General features: G+C 44.8%; 1 protein-coding gene across 1 annotated transcript in view; it reads left to right on the top strand.

The window, feature by feature from the left end:
• The window catches only part of ptprt (protein tyrosine phosphatase receptor type T), a 193,460-nt gene extending 180,163 nt beyond the window's left edge, over positions 1-13,297 (top strand). Inside the window, exons 20-24 of the mRNA XM_062409429.1 lie at positions 3,886-3,978; positions 4,628-4,737; positions 7,948-8,035; positions 8,745-8,838; positions 13,291-13,297. Of these exons, the coding sequence (XP_062265413.1) occupies positions 3,886-3,978; positions 4,628-4,737; positions 7,948-8,035; positions 8,745-8,838; positions 13,291-13,297 (392 nt within the window). The remainder of the gene's footprint in view (positions 1-3,885; positions 3,979-4,627; positions 4,738-7,947; positions 8,036-8,744; positions 8,839-13,290) is intronic.
• Positions 13,298-18,524: the final 5,227 nt, after the last annotated feature.

Genomic DNA, 18,524 nt, shown 5'->3' with positions numbered 1-18,524 from the left:
TGAATTCCTCACATCTCATTTAATAATCTTCATGTACCAGAGAGTGGTGGGCAGCACTGAGCAGCTGGAGGCAGACAGACGAGAGAGAGACGTCTTTCCTCTCTGCTCCTCACCTGAGATGATAACACTTTGTGTTGAATAGCCGGTTTGTGTGCGACTGTTGTGTTGCTGCTTGTGCCTTCACCTCGGAAGCAGCTCGCAAACAAACATCCGCCTCCGCACACTGTTCCACTCTGGACCTTTCAAAGGAAGCGGCTTTTCTTCCACCTGTAGCCGTCACACTTGCGTATCTGACAGACACACACAACCACACACACACACACACTGTGGGCTGGACTTTGTGAGTCTCTGAAGGGAGGTGAAGTGAGGCAAGCTGCTGGGATTCTGTCTAGACCAGTTGATCTGTGCGACCCCCCCAGTCCAGATTCCATCGTTTTTCTCCTCCATATATTTCCTGTGTGATGCGACTGCTCTCTACCTCCGCCTCAGTCTGTGTTTCCTCTCTCGTTCCATCTGTCCTCTCCTCGTTTGAGACTCACTCCTCACAGCGAGCGAGGCTGAATCTGTAAACACATCCAGGAAACGCTGGCAAGGAATTAGGTTCATGGCGTTTGTCTGAGAAATCTCCTGGAGAACTTTCTCTGCTTCTCTACCTTGTTCCTTCCTCATCTCTCTCTCTCTCTCCTCTCTCCTCCTCTCTGCTTCCCTCTGTCTTCATCTCTCATGAATGGGTAAAGGCCTCATGTACAGGGAGGAACTACATTCTGCCTGAAGGCTTGAAATCATACACAACACACTGCTATTCATACACAAAGCGTGTACTTAAGTTGAATAAAACGTGGTTAAACATATTTTTAATATTTGCTGTGAGGATGAAGTAGACAGTAAAAACAATAGATGTAAAATAAACTAAAAGTTAGTTGTCTGTATATATGCATTTTTTGTATAAAAAGTACTGTACAATACTTTGTGTTAAAATGACAGAATAAGTAGTACTTTGGACAAATGTCCGAGTACCTGCTGCGCCCCTGGTGTTGTAAATCTCTCAAGCATCTTTTTCATTTTCCTCTCTTTCGTCTTCTGGGTTTCCATCCCCTCATTCTCCACCTTTCCTTTGACACCTCCCTCCTCCTCCTCCTCCTCCTCCACTTAGTCTTTTTATGTCTTTTTTTCCTCCGCTAGCAGCTCAGTGCTCCACTACAGCCTCTAATGTGTTTCAAATATCAGGGCAATTTTTCATCCTCCATACCGATGAGAATTCCAGCGGCAGCTCGGCCCGAAATGAAGCTGAACTCGACCTTGTGCTTCAGAGAGAGACAGAACGAGAGAGAGAGGGAGAGAGGGAGGGAGAAAGAGAGAGGGAGAGAGAGAGTCTCGAACATACTTCTGTTTTACTATTTTTTGTGACAGTGCCTAACCCTATCACCGAAGCTTTCAGGTTGATCTCAACCTCAGTGCTACTCGATTATTAACAGACCTGATCACATGAGAACATCTGTATATCATCATATTCTGTGACACAGCCTCTGATTCAGCAGGAGTTTTTGCTAATAGGTTTTAAATAGAGAGTTTCTTGCCGTGGTTGTGTACCAGCACAGTTAACGGTGTGACACACTGTGTTGTCAGGAGTCAAAGTCATCCATTACTGAGTCTTAATAAAGTCACAAGGTGGGAGGAGGGAACTTTATATAGCACACTGCCAAGCATGAAGGACTGAATTAACTGACACACTCACTGACAGCGCATATACAGCACACACACACACACACATGCAAAACAACTCCCAACACACTTGTCTCTCTCTGAAACGATGACTCTGTCTTACACTGACACACACACACACACACACACACACACACACACACACACACACACACACACACAGCCCTGTGACTGTAGGCTCAATAAATCTCCCCATTAGCATTGAGATGTCTTCATCATAGTCAGTGTTGTGGAGCTGCTGCTGCTGCGACTCCATTTCATGCTTGGCTTCATGCATATTTGACCTTGGTGAGCTTACCACATGCACACACACACACAAATAGACAAACTAAAAGGTAAGCAGTCACGTGCACACACTTATTTAGCCCGTGTTGATACAGACTGAACTCACACAGAGTCATTCAGACGGTCCTGTGATCCTGGAGGCAGCTGAGAATGTTTTAGAGAGTGTGTGACGGAGGAAATGGTTGTGTGGGCATTTCTTTTGTGTGCCTGTAATTGCCTGTGGTAGCTGTGTGCGGCTGCTATGGCCTCTTTGTGTGTTTTTGTTCAGGAACATGTTGCGTACAGTGTAGATGTAGAAGAGGCCACAGCTCAGTGCAGATTCTGAACGAGCAGGTTAATCTGAGCTGGACAGGAAAAGACAGGGAACAATGGTTTGAAAAAAGGGGATGAGAGGAGGACAAGAGTTTTAAAAAGTCTTATTTATTGTTTATTAAAAATTATATCCACTTACAGTTAATCTTCACGAGCAAATATGTATTGTAGGAAACAGTAAATCATCTGAATAATGAAATTGATCAAACATTTTAATTTGTTTCTCCTGTATTCCTCTCTCCTGGCTCCTAAAGTATTAATCCATAAACTGTATATTTACTGATAAACAACATTACAGCTCAACAAAAGTTAGGTCACATCACAAAGATCGCCCCCTGGTGGCCGGCTGCATTGAAGGTCATAAACCACACCTCCTCTATGTTAGTGGACGGGACGTGGCCCAAGATTAGTCATCATAAAAACATTTGTTATTTGATTGAAACGTCACGATGGATGGGTGAGACTGACTCGTGATTGGTTGATTGGTCTTTCATCTCTCCGTAATGTCCTCTTTTCTCTTTAGCTCTGTTCATACCCTTTCTCCTCTCATTCTCTCCATCATCTCCTCATCCTGTTCTTTTTATCACTTCCTTATCTCAGGAAGCAACTCGTCAGTTATTGTGAATAACTCACTGTTAATTGTTTTTTTTTTCATCCCTGTATCCATTCTCCTGACCACACACACACACACACACACACACAGACATACACACACACACACAGACACATACACGCAGCAGTGACCCATGTGGCCCGGCTCATTCTTCATTCATTTAGGGGAGCCAGTGTTTAGATTGGCTTATGGAGAAGCCACTTTAGGCCACTAATGAATCCACAGCCGTCATTAACATGCAAATAGCTCCATTAAGAAACATGGTTATATAACAAACCCCTTTTTTCCTTCACATCCACAGACACACACAGACACACACAGACACACACACTCACTCACACAGTCGGATCCTATGACAGTCGGATAATTTATAACTAAAACAGTTGTTAACCTTTCACTCGTATATCATGTCGTCACTTTCTCTCTTCTACATATTTTCTCTTTTCTCTCCATCACTGCGTTTCTCTACACATTTATAATTCATGCTAAAGAAATGCAACTTTCACAATCTTCCATTTATTTAACGCAAAATAAAAAACACACACGTCTCTCCGTGATGTGCAGCGAGCTCTTGAGTTGTCGTTCCTTCTCTCAGTCCCCTGAACCCCCCCCCCACGCATCCCTCCATCTGCTCCGGCTAATAGAGCCCAACACTCATCCAATCAATCTGTCCATCCTTTAATCAGAGGAGAGAGATATTCCAATTAAGGTTCCCATCATGTCCACCAATCAGGGCTCAGGGTGTTAAGTGAATAATTTAACTCATCAGTTGTCTCTCCGCTGATCAATCTTCTGTCACCTGTACTGCAGTGTGTGTGTGTGTGTGTGTGTGTGTGTGTCTCTCCGGGTATATGATGGGCTGTCATAGATGGGAGGTGTGTTGTCATGGTAACATACTCCTCTCTCTCTCTCTCTCTCTCTGTCTCTCTCTCTCTCTCTCTCTCTCTTCACAGACAGTAGCCAGCCCTCGCTCTCCCAGCCCTCTCTGACCCTGCAGAGTTTTCCGTACGGCGGTTGTGAGTCGGTGGAACTCTCCTACCAGAGTGGTACGTGCCCCCCCCATTAGCTGGTCAGTCAGTTAGTTACACATAAGCTGTTTATTGATTTTAAGAAACACAAAATTCACACTCGAGAGCAGACACCGTATTTTAAAATCCCTGAATATAAAATGTAGCACGAGTTGTGTGTCCTGTTTAGCAGTTGTCTGTCCTGTTTAGCAGTTGTGTGTCCTGTTTAGCAGTTGTGTGTCAAAGCAACAACCTTCGTTCAGATGTCGAGTCCCAGTTGGTTATTTAATCAGCCTGAAAAAGAAGCGTTTAATTAGAACTTCAGCCTCGTTAGTCTGTTCATCATTTGCCATGTGGTTGAGTCAAGGATGAGAAACACATGATTAATAATATTTAACAACCAGATGAACTAAACAAGTCAGTAACACGGAGAATAAGTCATTTCCATAGTCAGTTGGTAATGTGACAGTGAATTAACTGAACATTTTATGACCTCAGTAGATAAACAGATTCCGGTGTCTGGTTTATTGACTCGCCATAATTTGGTAATTTGGCTCGAAAGGGAATTCGCATCACGAGGAGCGATTAGAGCGGCAATTTGTTGTTGTTTGTGTTTTCTCAGGATCCATCCGTCTCCTCCCACAGCTCCTCTCCTCCTCTTTATATATTCATCCCTCTCTTCCTGCAGGTCAGTTCCAGGCCGGCCAGTTCCAGCCGGCTATCCGAGTGGCCGACCTCCTGCAGCACATCACCCAGATGAAGTGTGGACAGGGCTACGGCTTCAAGGAGGAGTACGAGGTGATTACAAACACACAAACACACAAAGAGGCTCGTAACGACAACAACACTAGAACAGGCATCAATCTTCTGATGGACAACATTACCAGCAGCTATTAGTAAAGAGGTAAAAGGGTCTGAAGCTGAGCACACAGATAATAGGGGTAATAAAATCTGCCTGTGACCCCAGAGTGTGTGTCTGCTGGTGAAGCTCTAACTCAGAGGGAGCAGGGTTTTGTGTTGTTGCTCATGAGACACAAACTGGTTCACACTTTCCATTCTGCCCAGTTTCTCTATTGGTTTCTCGATGTGTTTAGTTTTTTTTCCCGTTGCTAATATTTTCTTCCATAACCGTTTCCCCTCCTCCGTGTTCTCCTTCTTTTTATTTGTTCTGCTTTGATATACTCCCTCTATTTAGTCCACATTGTGTTTCCCTCTCTTCTTCTTCATCTCTTCTCCTCTTATTCTCTTCTGCCTGCTCCTCCCTTCTCTTCCCTGTAGTGCCGTCTCCCGCCCTCTCTTCTCTCTCTCTTCATTCCCATCCTTTGAATTGAGTTCCTCTCTGTGCTCAGGCCTCCTGTTTTGTCCAGAGAACAGTTTATCACACGTTTTTTTTTATAATCTTTCTTCATCGTGGGTATTCAACCGTTTGTGCTCATTTTCCTTTTAAAATCCTCCGTCTCTCTCTCTTTTATTCAAAAGACAGGAGGCAGTCTTTCTCCCCTCTCTCCCCCCCCGCTCTCATAAGAATGAATATTTTCTATTATCATCTCTGCATGCGTGTTGGAAATTGTCCCTCTGTGATGCCGTACGTTATATTTTCATTTGCTTCCTGTCATTTTGGTTTATACCCACTGATACGTTTCAGGGGAGAGCAAATGTGATTTATTCTCCAGTGTGTGAGAAAGAAAGAGAGAGAGAGAGAGAGAGAGAGAGAGAGAGAGAGAGAGAGAGAGAGAGAAGCTTTATCTGTAGAGCAGGTTTATCTTCCTCCTGTCACCAACAACAAACGGAGAAAGACTGTGGACAGTATTTAAAAAAAGACAAATACACTTAATTTAAACTTAGCATATATTTTCACCTCAGAAAAATATTTCTGAGGTGATATGTCTCCAGTTATTATTCTCTGTCTCTCTGTGTGTGTGTGTGTATATGTGTGTGTCTGCCACCACACCCCATATGTCCTCTTGTCCCCGTCCCTGTGTGGGATGTGACCTCCGGTGTTGAAGCCCATTAACCTCACTAGCGGCGACAGCAGCCGCGCTGTCATCATGTCGCTCCCCAGCGGCATCGAACCTCCTGCAGTTTAAAGGGATAATGCACGTGGTTTGAACGCTCGGCCTCTCAGGCAGGTTGACTTGTTGCTGCAGCACTCATTTTGTTTCCCATGAAAAACATAATAAACATAATTTATTCTTACAGAAGTACTTTGTTCTTTAAACCCTCTTTTAAATTGTCCAGAAACAAATTCTGTTTTTATGTAACACACAAATCTTGTGTTACATTGATCCATCAAAGCATTTTTAACACATACAAGTGTTTAGACAATTAAAACAACACTTAGGTGCAGCGAGTGACACATTGACTCCAAAGTCAGGATATAATCATAAACTTAAAATATTCATAATCTGAAAAGTGATGGAGTTTATCTGTTTAGATTGAGGCTGTTTTTCTTCAGGTTAGAAAAAGGTGGTCAACCCACACCTTATGCAAATATCCATACACACACACACACACACACACACACACAGACTCACTGAAAAACCCACGAACAGATGCCTCTTACCTAATGTGTCCCAAAAATATTTTTAAACGTCCTTCTCTCACACACACACACACACAAAAACACAAACACACATTCAGACCCATGTGCCACTTTGAAAGAATCAATTTTCTGCTTGACTGAGCGATATGTGGAGATGTCTATATTTCTGTCACTGTGTGTGTGTACTATGTGTGTGTCTGTGTGTGTGTGTGTGTGTATGCATATCTAGGTCATATCAGTGTCCGTAAGTGAAAGCTTTTGTCTGGTCTTGTTAAGCCCTTAATGGACTCCAAAGGATTGTTCACTTGTCCCTTTACACAAAATGTGTGTGTGTGTTTGTGTGTGTCTGTGTGTTATAATGGTTGTTCTAAAGTGGTTCAGTATCCCTATGGCGTCCTGTGAGAGCCTGGGTTTGGATGTTAAGCACAAGCTTGAGAGGGGTCTTAAACACACCCACACAGCACACACACACACACACACAAACACACAAACACTCACAAAAACATGCGTGTGGGTCAAACGATCGTTCTCTCACACACTCAAACATTGTCACAACCATCTACACGAAAACTTGTGCAGTGTTTATTTCATCACACACACACACACACACACACACACACACATGCTGTCCTCGTGTGTAAGGCCTGTCACTCGGTCCAGCGTCACAGCGGGGGGGCAGTACAATCTGTCTTCTCTCCTAAACAAAAGACTCACACAGTTTCTCTCTCAGACCGAACCATCTTTGTGTCCCCCCCCTCTACCACACACACACACACAGACACACACTCCTGGTTGCCCTTATAATTCAGTGCAGATATGAAACTACAGTCCCCCTGCCAGTGAAGTTGGACGGAGGGTGTGTTCTCCCCCCCGCCTGCCGGTCTGTTGATTAGCACCGTGTCCTGGATTTGGCTGAGGTCCGGTCCCAGGGACCGACCCGGTTGGATCAAATTGATGGTTCTGGTAATTTCTGTCACGATGAGATTTCATAAGCTCACCTTATGTTCACGGTTTACATGTCTGACTTTTAATGAGAAACGTTAACTGCATATTTCCCTTAATTAATAGTACAAGTTAAACAAAGTGCATCAACAACAACAAGAGGTTTTATAAGATAACGTTTTTTTAAAGTTGAATCACGTGTGACCTGCCTGCCGTCGTCTGTAAAACTCAGTTGTGTTATGTTGTGTTATGTTGTGTTATGTTGTGTTACCCTCGGCGCCCTGAGTGGTTAAAGTTAAACCATCAGTTCATCGGCTTTTCATTAATATTCATAAGTCACCGTCTCAACTCCTGCCTGCGCATGTGTCAGGGCACAAGCTCCGGGCATCGGGCCATATGTGCACGCATATTTCTGTGTGTGTTCATAACTAAATATGTGTGTTTGTGTGTGTGTGTGTGTGTGTGTGTGTGTGTGTGTGTGTGTGTGTGTGTGTGTGTGTGTGTGTGTCCATATGCGTGTTCAGGCCCTGGCAGAGGGACAGACGGCGCCCTGGGAAACGGCCAAGAAGGACGAGAACCGCAACAAGAACCGCTACGGCAACATCATCGCTTGTGAGTACTGCAACGACGAAGACAGAGTTGTGTTTAGATTGGGTCTGTGTGGTGCATTGGTTTGGTCTGGTTTGGTCTGGTCTGGTTTGGTTTGGTTTGGTCTGGTTTAGTTTGGTTTGGTCTGGTTTGGTTTCGGATAGATTCATTTTGAGCTGGATGTTTTCTCAAGTTTGTCATCACTGGGATACAGGAACTTATCCAGGCTGACTGGGGGTTGAACTGGTCTTGTTGGTTCCATTTTCACTGGTTAGCCATCCGGTTGATTAACATGTGTATTTTAATAATATTTTAATATTCTGAGTGTTGATTGTTAACTGGAGAATCCGTGGCAGTTCCCTTTATCCTGATCGAGGAAACAGATCTACTAGAAAATCAATATTAATCGTGCTGCTTTTCCAAACTGCACCAGATTAAAAACTTTAAATATTTATAATTTATATAAATATGGGCAAATGCAATGCTTGGATACAGCCAGTAAGATGAACCTGTCCCCTCAGAGAGAAGAGGGCAGGAGACAGAACACCAAACGTATCAACACACAGCGTTTCTTCCTTTTTCATATTTCATGATCGACGTACATTTGAAATTCAAATTCCAAATACAGCTTTAATCAAACATGCCACTGTCCAATGTTCACAGGGACCTTTAGCTTAAGCTGGAGGACACAGGTCCGAACCCTCTGTGTTCACAACCATCTGCTCCTCCGAAGTGTCCTTCACCCAGTGCCCCCCCGGCTCCTTCCAGCTCCGGGTCGGACTGGTGCAGGTGACCGCCTGCTGGGAGCCAGATGCCGGCAGGAGCAGGTTCTGGCAGATGAATCATTCAGGGTTTCAACATCTGACAGTGAGGCCAATTCAATCAGAGCAAAACACTGTGTCGAGCAGAAATAACACACTCATATACATATTTAATGAGATCCGTCCTTTTCTCAGAATTAATTACCAAAGTCTGTTCAACCTCATTTTCTTTAATTTGACACGGGGAAGCTGCTGCGGGAGAAAAGATCTCTTTACCTGCCTGGTGATCAAAGCCCGGAGACCTTTAGTGAATTCACAGACGTCGGTTTGGAGCGGGGGTTGTGTGTGTGGGGGGGGGCTGTGATGACGTGCACAGTGAAGCACGTGCACGTAGCAGGCGTGAGCCGGGGCGTTAGAAGGTAACAAGTGTGGACTAGATCACTGATGATACCTGTGTGTGTCTGTGGCTGTGTGTGGCTGTGTGTGTGTGTGGGCTTGTTATTTTGTACAAGGAAACCTCAGGACTCAGTTAGGTTTAAGTTGTATTGTAGGGTGTGTGTGTGTGTGTTTGTGTGTGTGTGATACGGCTGTGTGTTACAGTTAAAGTTAGGGATAAGGTTTCAGTTTGCCCGTCCACAAGTCAATGCTGCACCAAGCTGATCCGTTAGGTTGTGTGTTAAGTTGTGTGTGCAACATTGTGTAGATATTGTAGCCAAACTCTCCCCCCCCCCCCCCCATACCCGGAGTATGGAATCACGGAGTCCAGCCTGTGTGAGCATGTGTATGCAAACCTGCAACAGACTCACACTAAACACTAAACCACTACCAGGAGATTGTGCTTTTGCAGTGCGTGTGTGTGTGTGTGTGTGTGTGTGTGTGTGTGTGTGTGTGTGTGTGTCTGCACGCACACACAGCTCATTATGAGGGTTGAGATGTCACACACTAACCTGAAGGCTTTAAAATGAAACATTGTGCTGAAATGAAATAGCCTGACAAGGACTTGATAGCCGGCAGGAATTATGATAAATTTGCTATTAGTACAAATCCTTTAATTACAAGGGCCTGGTAATGGAAACTGTCCATCTCGCCTGCTGTGATTGTGAAAAGTCTAATTTCCTTGAGAAAATGTTGTAAAAGGCCTCGAGGGAAACGAGTCTGTGGGCCGTCTTTATTAGAACAAGGAAATGTGGTGCGACAGGCGGAGCGGCTGGAACTTTAAATATGGGTTAAAGGTTCTTCTGTCTTTTCCTCCAGTCGGGTTGAACTTACATTCGCCTTTAGAGGACGAGGAGGCTTCAGCTTCCTGTTTCACAGCTCGAGAGCTCGGAGCAGCCTCCCACATGTGCCCTGCTGCACACGGTGGAGATGCCTCATGCTGGAAGCTGCTCCTCCTTCCTTAGTATTAAAGTGACGAGTTTATAAAACTTTCCTGAAGCTCCTGGAGTCCAGGGCCTCACCAGCCACTTTGGGAGAAGCTGGACTTGCCTTCACATTGAGAGCAGAGGAACCCCCACCTGTTATTCCAGTTCAGAGTGGGGGGGTGGGGGGGGAGCGTCCTCAGTTTGGTCCTCATCCCTCGTCATCATCTCCAACCTGAACAAAAGCTCATTGAGCCTCAGAGAATCAAGACAAGGGGAAACTCTCCGTGTGGGACTCAAACCAACAACCAAGATCCTGAAGATCCCGGTTGATCCCTGTGAGGACGTTTGACTCGCTGTGATTTCCTCACTTCTCTTCCTCCTGTTCCTCTCCTCCTCACGTTCTACCACATGGTCCTCCTCTCCCTCCTCTCTCTCTCTCCCTCTCTCCTCTCCCTCCTCTCTCTCTCTCCCTCTCTCCTCTCCCTCCCTCCTCTCCCCTCCTCCTCTCCCTCCCTCCCTGAATCAGTTTGCAGAGGCTGATCTGAGTTGAAGTGTTAACACACTCTTCCTCCAGCCATCTGCCAAACACAAACGGTCGCTGCCATCTCTGAAATCCCTTCAGCACACTGAGTAAATGTTAATCCACCAGCCTCCTGTCTCTCCTCTCCTCCCCTCCCCCCATCGCCTCCTCCTCTCCTCCTCTCCTCCTCTCGTCCTGTTTTCTTACCTTCCTTCGTGTTTTGTTTCCTCCCTATTCTCTCCGTCTTTGTGTCACTTATCACCCTCTGATCACCTCCCTGCTCTTTTCTTCCATTGTCTCTTCATGTTCTCCCCTTTTCTTTTCTCCCTTTGAAACCCTCTCCTCCCCTTTCTTCAGTTTCCTCTCCTCTCCATCCCTCCATCCCTCCCGTCTGATCACCTCTGACAGTTTACGGGTTGAGGCAGAGCATGGTGGTGTTTCCTCATTACAGGCATCTGTCTGTTTCTATTTCCCCCTTCCTCCCCTCCGTCCCCTCCTCTTTGCTGCCTCTCCTCCTTTCTTTCTTTCTTTCTTTCTTTCTTTCTCAGCCCTCTTATCAGTTCATAGAGCAGCCGTCCCATATGGTCATTTATAATTCAACAGTAGCATGCCTTCAGAGTAAACAGATTCATTGGCTATTATTCATACACATGCAAACAGGGTAATGTGTTATATTATAGTATAGTAATATATATATATATATATGAAGATGGAGACAGAGGCTCACTCATCCCAGTAAACAGTCACATTACCATACTCAGTTTACCATCAAGACTAGTCACTGAAATATTGAATCATTCATATACACTTGTAAAAGTAAAATCCTAAATAATATTCCGTCCTCCACCTTCACCTCCTCTCATCTCCCCCTTTTGCTTTTGTCTTCTCAGTGTTTTACATTTTCTTCTCCTCCTTCTCCTCCTTCTCCTCCTTCTCCTCCTTTCTCCTCCTTCTCCTCCTTCTCCTCCTTCTCCTCCTTTCTCCTCCTTTCTCCTCCTGTGTGTTGATCTCTGACTCTGAACTTAATCTATTCACCGGATCTTCTTGGATGTGTCACTCTCTCCTACCTCTGCCCCTTCTCTCCTTTGTATCTGTTCTTCTCTGCCCCTTGATGTCCTCTTTCTGTTTCCTCACCCCCCCCCCCCCTTCATGCACAAACACACCTCAAAGCCCTCCCTCCATGCACTAATGTGCACAATTGTACAGGTGAATGAGAATCATTACACAGGCTGTCAATCTTTGCCAGGCGTTGTTAACACACACACACACACACACACACACACACACACACACACACACACACACACCTCCAAGCAGCACTGGCATAATCAGTACCTCTTCCTGCATCATGTTGCTGCTCATTACAGCTGAGGTAATCTGTGCATGTGTGTGTGTGTGTGTGTGTGTGTGTGTGTGTGTGTGTGTGTGTGTGTGTGGTTATGTGTGTGTTAGTGTGTGTTAGGGTGTGTTCAAGGGTGTGAGACAGAGACTGAAACAGAGGGTGAGGGCATCTTGTCTCTGTGAGTGTGTCTGTGTATGTAACAAAGGAAGAAGGACTTGAAAAACAAATAGAATAGAACAGCCTGTGTGTGTTTGTGTGTTGTTGAGTGTGTTGTTAAGTGTGTGTGTGTGTGTGTGTTAGCCTCAGATTCCACGACACACAGTCCGTCCTCCTCCTCTCTTATCTTCTCTGGCGCCGATTCTCTCCACGTCTGCCGAGCTGCTCTGAAGTCAGAACGCCAACAACTCCTCTGAAGTGTTGACCAAAGAACCACAATAAATATTAGCGTCGCACAAGCTGTCAAACACACACACAGACACACAATGCTACACAAATAAACACACACTTTTTGTACAAACATCTAAATACAAACTCAGTGAATAAGTCCTATACCTAAAGTCCACACACACACACACACACACACACACACACACACACTCACACACACACACTCTCAGACTTGTTCAGATCACAGCAGTCTGGCTTGTGGCTGATTGGCTGTCGCGGTGCAGCACTGCTGTGTCATTATTCCACCAGACGCAGGGTTTAGTTTCACAAGGTTCTGTTTTGTTTTCTTGTTTCCTCATAATCTCACTGCACAAAACCCATTTCAAAATAAATGTCTGGCTAAATATTGAAACATCAAGTCTGTTGAGAGCAAGAGACCTGAGCATCTTTAAAGGGATTTAAGGTATGGGAATCATTTTACAGCTGTTGTGGCTCTGAGGGAGTTTTGTGCAGTGTTGTGAGGCTGTTTCTGAACACAACCTAGATCCAGGGGATAGATCCAGAACCTGCTGGAGGTACGACTCATCCTCTCTGAACTGGGAATGCATTCAGATCCCACAGGATGAGTTGTAGAGTGCAGCTGAGGGGGGGGTGTCCGGAGAATCCTGCTTCCTCAAGCCAATCCCAAGACTTGTGAATGAAAACGATGGATGGAAATGCACATCTGACTTTCAGGGTCATCTTAGAGATGTTGGATAAAGAATCAAACTTAAATATGACTGCATGCTGTAGTATCTGGATTTTCTATGGATCTAAGGGGCGAGAGCCAACCTCTGAAGAAAACCCTTGGATCAAAAGTGGTTTCATGTAGAAACAGTGACTGTAATTTGTCATCTGGTTCTCTCCAGGTTCTGATTGAGCTTCAATCTTTCTCTGATGTTTATTCCTCAACTCTGAACAGAAGAACACAGTCAGTGACACACGTCGTCTTCCTGAAGTGTAAACAACAAACAAGAGACAAACAGGAAGAAAACGACTCTCAAGGAAAAGGCTGATTAGGTTTCCCAGCTTCTCCTCCAGCAGATGATGAAGCGGTTTCAGTCTCAGCTCTCAGTCGGAGGTACCAGCTCAGATAATGAGGATAATGAGTCTTTGGTTTTAACGCCACTGACGATATTATTAATACTGTTGACGGTTTGATTGCTGTTAATCATTGTTCCTCTTCAGAAGTAGTCGGGGGGGGGGGGGGGGGTTCAACGACACAGTAATAACAACACATCTCGGATTTCAATGCTGATTTTTAACAGTTGCTCTTCATCGTCTCAGAAGGGGGAGGGGGGGGGGGCAGATGAAGTAATGATTTCATCCGTGATTGTATTTTTAATAATTACAACGAGGAGGATTATGAGTGATTATGATTCATCCTTCAGAAACTTCAGGGGGCTGACGATTGGAAATGCTTTGATGGCTGTTAATGATGATCTGTGATCATTGACTTTGTGTGAGGATTGATTGTTGATGACCGAATCAGAATTAATGAGATGTGCTGCTGTCTAGACATCTGTGAGATATCGACTGAGGGAGTTTGACTTTCTGTTTTTAACGATTCAGTGAAGCTAGACCTCAAAACCTTCTGTCCAGACTCCTCGGGTCCTAAAGCTGGATCACCTCACCAGGTACCAGGAAGCTTTGCAGGAACTCTGTGCATTTTGCATTTCCACCAAAGGGTCATCTCAAGGTCTCTTCTTGGGCGGTAGTACTTTATAAATGAACAGGAACCTCTGGATGAAGAGGCCTGATTGGTTGATTGTCCCAGTTTTTGTTTTAGCCCGTCAATCTTTGCAAAAGAAGGAAATTGGATCAAAAGCATTAAGATTTAGAAACTTCTACATGTTTACTGTGTTGCTTAAAATCTTTGTGATATAGTCCTCTGCATTACCGGCAGCTGGGGGACTGGACCCATGGACCCGTTGTCCCGTTGTCAAAGTTCTAGATACTACTGGTCCACGTGTTGAATCCAAACCATCAAAGTGGCTCACTGGGCTGATGCTGTGACATTTCTACACTGATGAGCAGAAACAAGATGAGATGAGCACGACTCATCCACTTCCCACATAGACTATGACTCCTCAGTCCTGGCTTGTGATTGGCCGGCTCCAGGAGACTCCTCCAGACTTTAGACTCAGAGAAAGATGCTTCTAGCACAAACATAAACGTGACGCTGATGAAAGGAGTCAGTTCTGTAAGTGGGAAAGTCGATTATTTGTTGATAAAAAAAGAAGAAGTGTAAACGTTTCTATCTAGACGTCCTCCTGTCCTGTGTGGTTCTACATGTGGCAGGGGATTGTGGGTAAAGAGCTCCGGAGATGAATCGGCCTCTCGTCCAACCCGCTTGCTGCACTCCAGGGATTCGCGGCACGTCAGGTGACACCCGGTCCCGTGTGTCGTGCAGATTGTGAAATTCTCCTGAGATTAATAAAAGTTAAACAGACTCGACAGAACAAGAATGAGCGAATGGCAACATCTGGATATTTAACATGTGCAGTGACACTATTCAAACCGGGGCCATACGTGAAGGAATTAATTGGTGCTCACTGTCAGTTGTTCTATATGAGACTAATTTATATTCCTAATTTATCTTTTAAAAAAGTATGAACGATGATCAGTGTGGCTGCAGCTTGGATTTGGTGAAAACATATCGATATTAAAACCGAACAGCAATTCCCCAAAAACAAATATCCACAGGGATGTTAAATGTTGTTTTGACATAAAGTACATGAATCAAATTTATCAAAAAATAATTCACGACAATACGGTGAGAATGACGTCACCATGAGGTCACTGTGAAGGTAATGATGTCATAGACTGTAAAAACAATCTGCTGCTTATTTAAATCGTGTCACGATGATGTCATCATTAAACTCACACAGTGTGCAGTGAGGGCGCCACTTCTTCATCGCTACACACAACGTGACACAACACTGATTCACTCTGTAGTGTCGAGCGGCTGCTCCTCTTTCTTCCCTCCCTCTTTTCTCTCTCCCACTGCTTTTCATCCCCCTCTCTCCTTTTCCCTCCCCCCTCCCTCCCTCCTGACAGCCTTCAAACAGCTGGAAACAGCATCTTGAGGTGTGTGTGTGTGTGTTTGTGTGTGTAAGTCGACAACATTCTGAGCTGTTTGACACACCAGCTGCAGGGAGCTCTGAATAAGCTATTACACACATTTTAACACCCATGCGGACTAACACACTCACAAACATATGCATGCATGGACGCTTTTACACACCTCTACACCCTCCACCATGCACACACACACACACACACACACACACACACACACTAATATACGCATGCTTGTGGCCAAAAGGGCTACTGAACACACATGCACAGAAATGCCACACACAAGTTGCTGATGCTGGAACACACACATCACTTGAAACACTTTGAAAACTGCACAAACGCACAAACCTTTCAACACAAAAGCCTCAAAGATGTTCCAGAACATACGAGCAGCGGCTGGTGGGGAAGTGACTAAAGACACTTTAACACACTTACACGCCGCTCCGTCTCTAACACACACACTTACACTCAATCACACATGCTATTAAATTCCCTAATGCCCTGAGCTGCGCTGACAGCGACGTGTGTGTGTGTGTGGTGAGTGAGTTGAGCTCCGTGGGGAGTTAACTGATTAAGTATATCTGTGACAGACACAATCCCTGCTTAGTGGCGACTGGAAAGAAGGAGGCGAGGAGAGAGTGAGGAGGAGGAGGAGGAGGAGAAGAGAGGAGATGAGAGGGAAGGAGAAGAGGAAAACTTCCTGTTCAGCAGTTTTAACTTGCTACTGTGATCGACTTGTTTGGTCTGAAAGAGACATTGTAAATATCTCAGAAGGTGCAGTTGCTGTTGTAAAGATACTTGATTTACAAGTAACACCTACGATAGGTCAATGAGAATTAGAATTCATTTTTTGTAGCTGTACCACACTGGGAGGTTATGCTCACATGGGCAATGTTCACATTATTTTTCATTTGTATAATTCTAAGACAAATAAATGTATAAATATGGTCTTATTACATATAACACTTGATTTTCTTTGACTTAAAAAGGCAGTGAGTTGAACTTACTTACCTCTCACACTGTTCAGCTGTGTTAGACCAACTGGTTTTAAGAATTAACAAATAGATATAAAGGAAACATAACTGAAGACCATTAGGTGTATCATCTATTATTCATATTACTATATATACTTTTCAGTTTTTCAGGGCAAGTCCCTTGATTTTTTTAAAGTAAGATCAACTTGTCAGAACTAACAGTGCATCACAATCTGACTTTTAGTTTCTACTTTTAACATCCGAGGATCAATAAAGACGAGAACTCTCATTTCCTCGATGACCATAAAGTGACGATCGTTTAAAACAGAGGTTTGAGTTACAGTAGTCTCGTTGGTGAAATCTCCCATCATGCATCTGTGCTGAATTAGAGCCACTCCACGGTGTGACATTATCTCTCTCCAGCGTTGTAGAATAATCCCTAATGGGCAAAGTGAGGCATTACGTTCTCCAGAGCCGGAGCTCGGTGACACACGTTTGCTCTTTCCAGGCGTCGAGGAGACAATGGAATGTGAACGGCAGCGAGTGGAGGTTCAAACTGCCTCGTAACCGAAACGACCACAATGCATCTGCAGGACACTGATATGGTTCCTATTCACTATCTGTGACTCAGCGATTTCATTTGTCCAGGACTCACACCCGAGCCACAAAGGCTTTTTAAGTATCATGAGGTGTTAAACTTTAACTTGGAGTTTAGTCCAAGACAGAGAAGGTTTCAGAGAACGGTTTATATTTAAATGTCTTTGTGCCTCATCAAGCAAGACAAGTCCCCGGTGGACATTGGTCTTGTAAGATGGTAATAAACTCATCCCCAGGATTCTTAGATAAGCTCCGGCTCCAGCTCAGATATTTAAAAAAAATGTGCGTCTCACTTTTGATGACGTGGAAAATAAAACTTCTCCGTGACCTTTGATTTTTTGCCGTGGCGCTGCAGCTGCAGTCATTAGGCGCCGGTGGCTTCTGCTTGTTTTACTTGTGTTCAGAGTCTGTGCAGCTTTCAGTGCACACACTCTGATCTGATGTTCCCAAATTACAGCTCTCTGCTGCATTCAGCCGCCCCTGCAAATCTCTCCCAGATAAAAATAACAAAATAAACACACACAAGTCTGTTTTGTGTGGCCTTTCCTGGACCCCGCGAGTTAACAAGTTCTCCCCGGCAAAACTTTCCCAGTGGCTGCTGCTGGGGTAATGGGGGACGTGGGAGAGGAGAATACACTGAGAGACTAAATGGAACCAAACAAAAAGGCAGAAAGTGGCGGAGAGAAGACGCTGCAGGAGAGGAGAGGAGGGGGGGGGGGGGGTTGCAAGGTCAGGAGGAGAAGGAGACAGAGCAGAGGAGTGGAGCTCATTAATGAGTAATGGCTTTGTGGCCCTTTGCCCTTGGACACCGCGGCTCCTGATGATGTTGTTGTTGCTCCAGTGCTGCAGATGCCAACATGAGCCCTGATGCAGACTCTGTGTATCAAGGACTGTAAGTGGACGTTGTGTCTCCACTTCCTGACGCTGTACAACGATTCAGCCGAAGAGGACGGATGTGGACGCTGCCGATCTCGCGCTGGTGTCCTCGTCCGGAATCCGAGTTTGTTCAGAAATCCATGTTTTTCAATCACATTTAATTTACTTGCTTTGGAGGATTGAGATCGATTTGTTTGGCCTCGGTTGTTAGGAGCTGTCATGTCGTCCGTCTCTGATCCAGATGTGGATCCAAACACATGACTCAGCACTATGGACCAGGAAGACTTTGGAGCCAAACTTTATTCAGGGTTGGCATTTTATCTCTATTTGAATTAAGCACAAGTTTGTAGCGTCTGACGTGAGTGATTAGACTTCATTGAGGCTGTTGCTGCTTTTAGTTTGACACTAAAATCTTTCTTAAACTAATTTTAATCTTTATCTCACTCGATGTGCACACACACACACACACACACACACACACACACACACCCACAGACACACACACACCCTGTCAGCCTCTTCAAACCTGTGGCCTGTGTCCAGAACTGCAGTGTTTGCGAGCCAGTACCTCCTGC

Source organism: Platichthys flesus, chromosome 2 (genome assembly GCF_949316205.1).
Source record: "Platichthys flesus chromosome 2, fPlaFle2.1, whole genome shotgun sequence".
NCBI classification, from domain to species: Eukaryota; Metazoa; Chordata; class Actinopteri; order Pleuronectiformes; family Pleuronectidae; genus Platichthys; species Platichthys flesus.
This window is presented reverse-complemented; position numbering and strand designations above follow the sequence as displayed.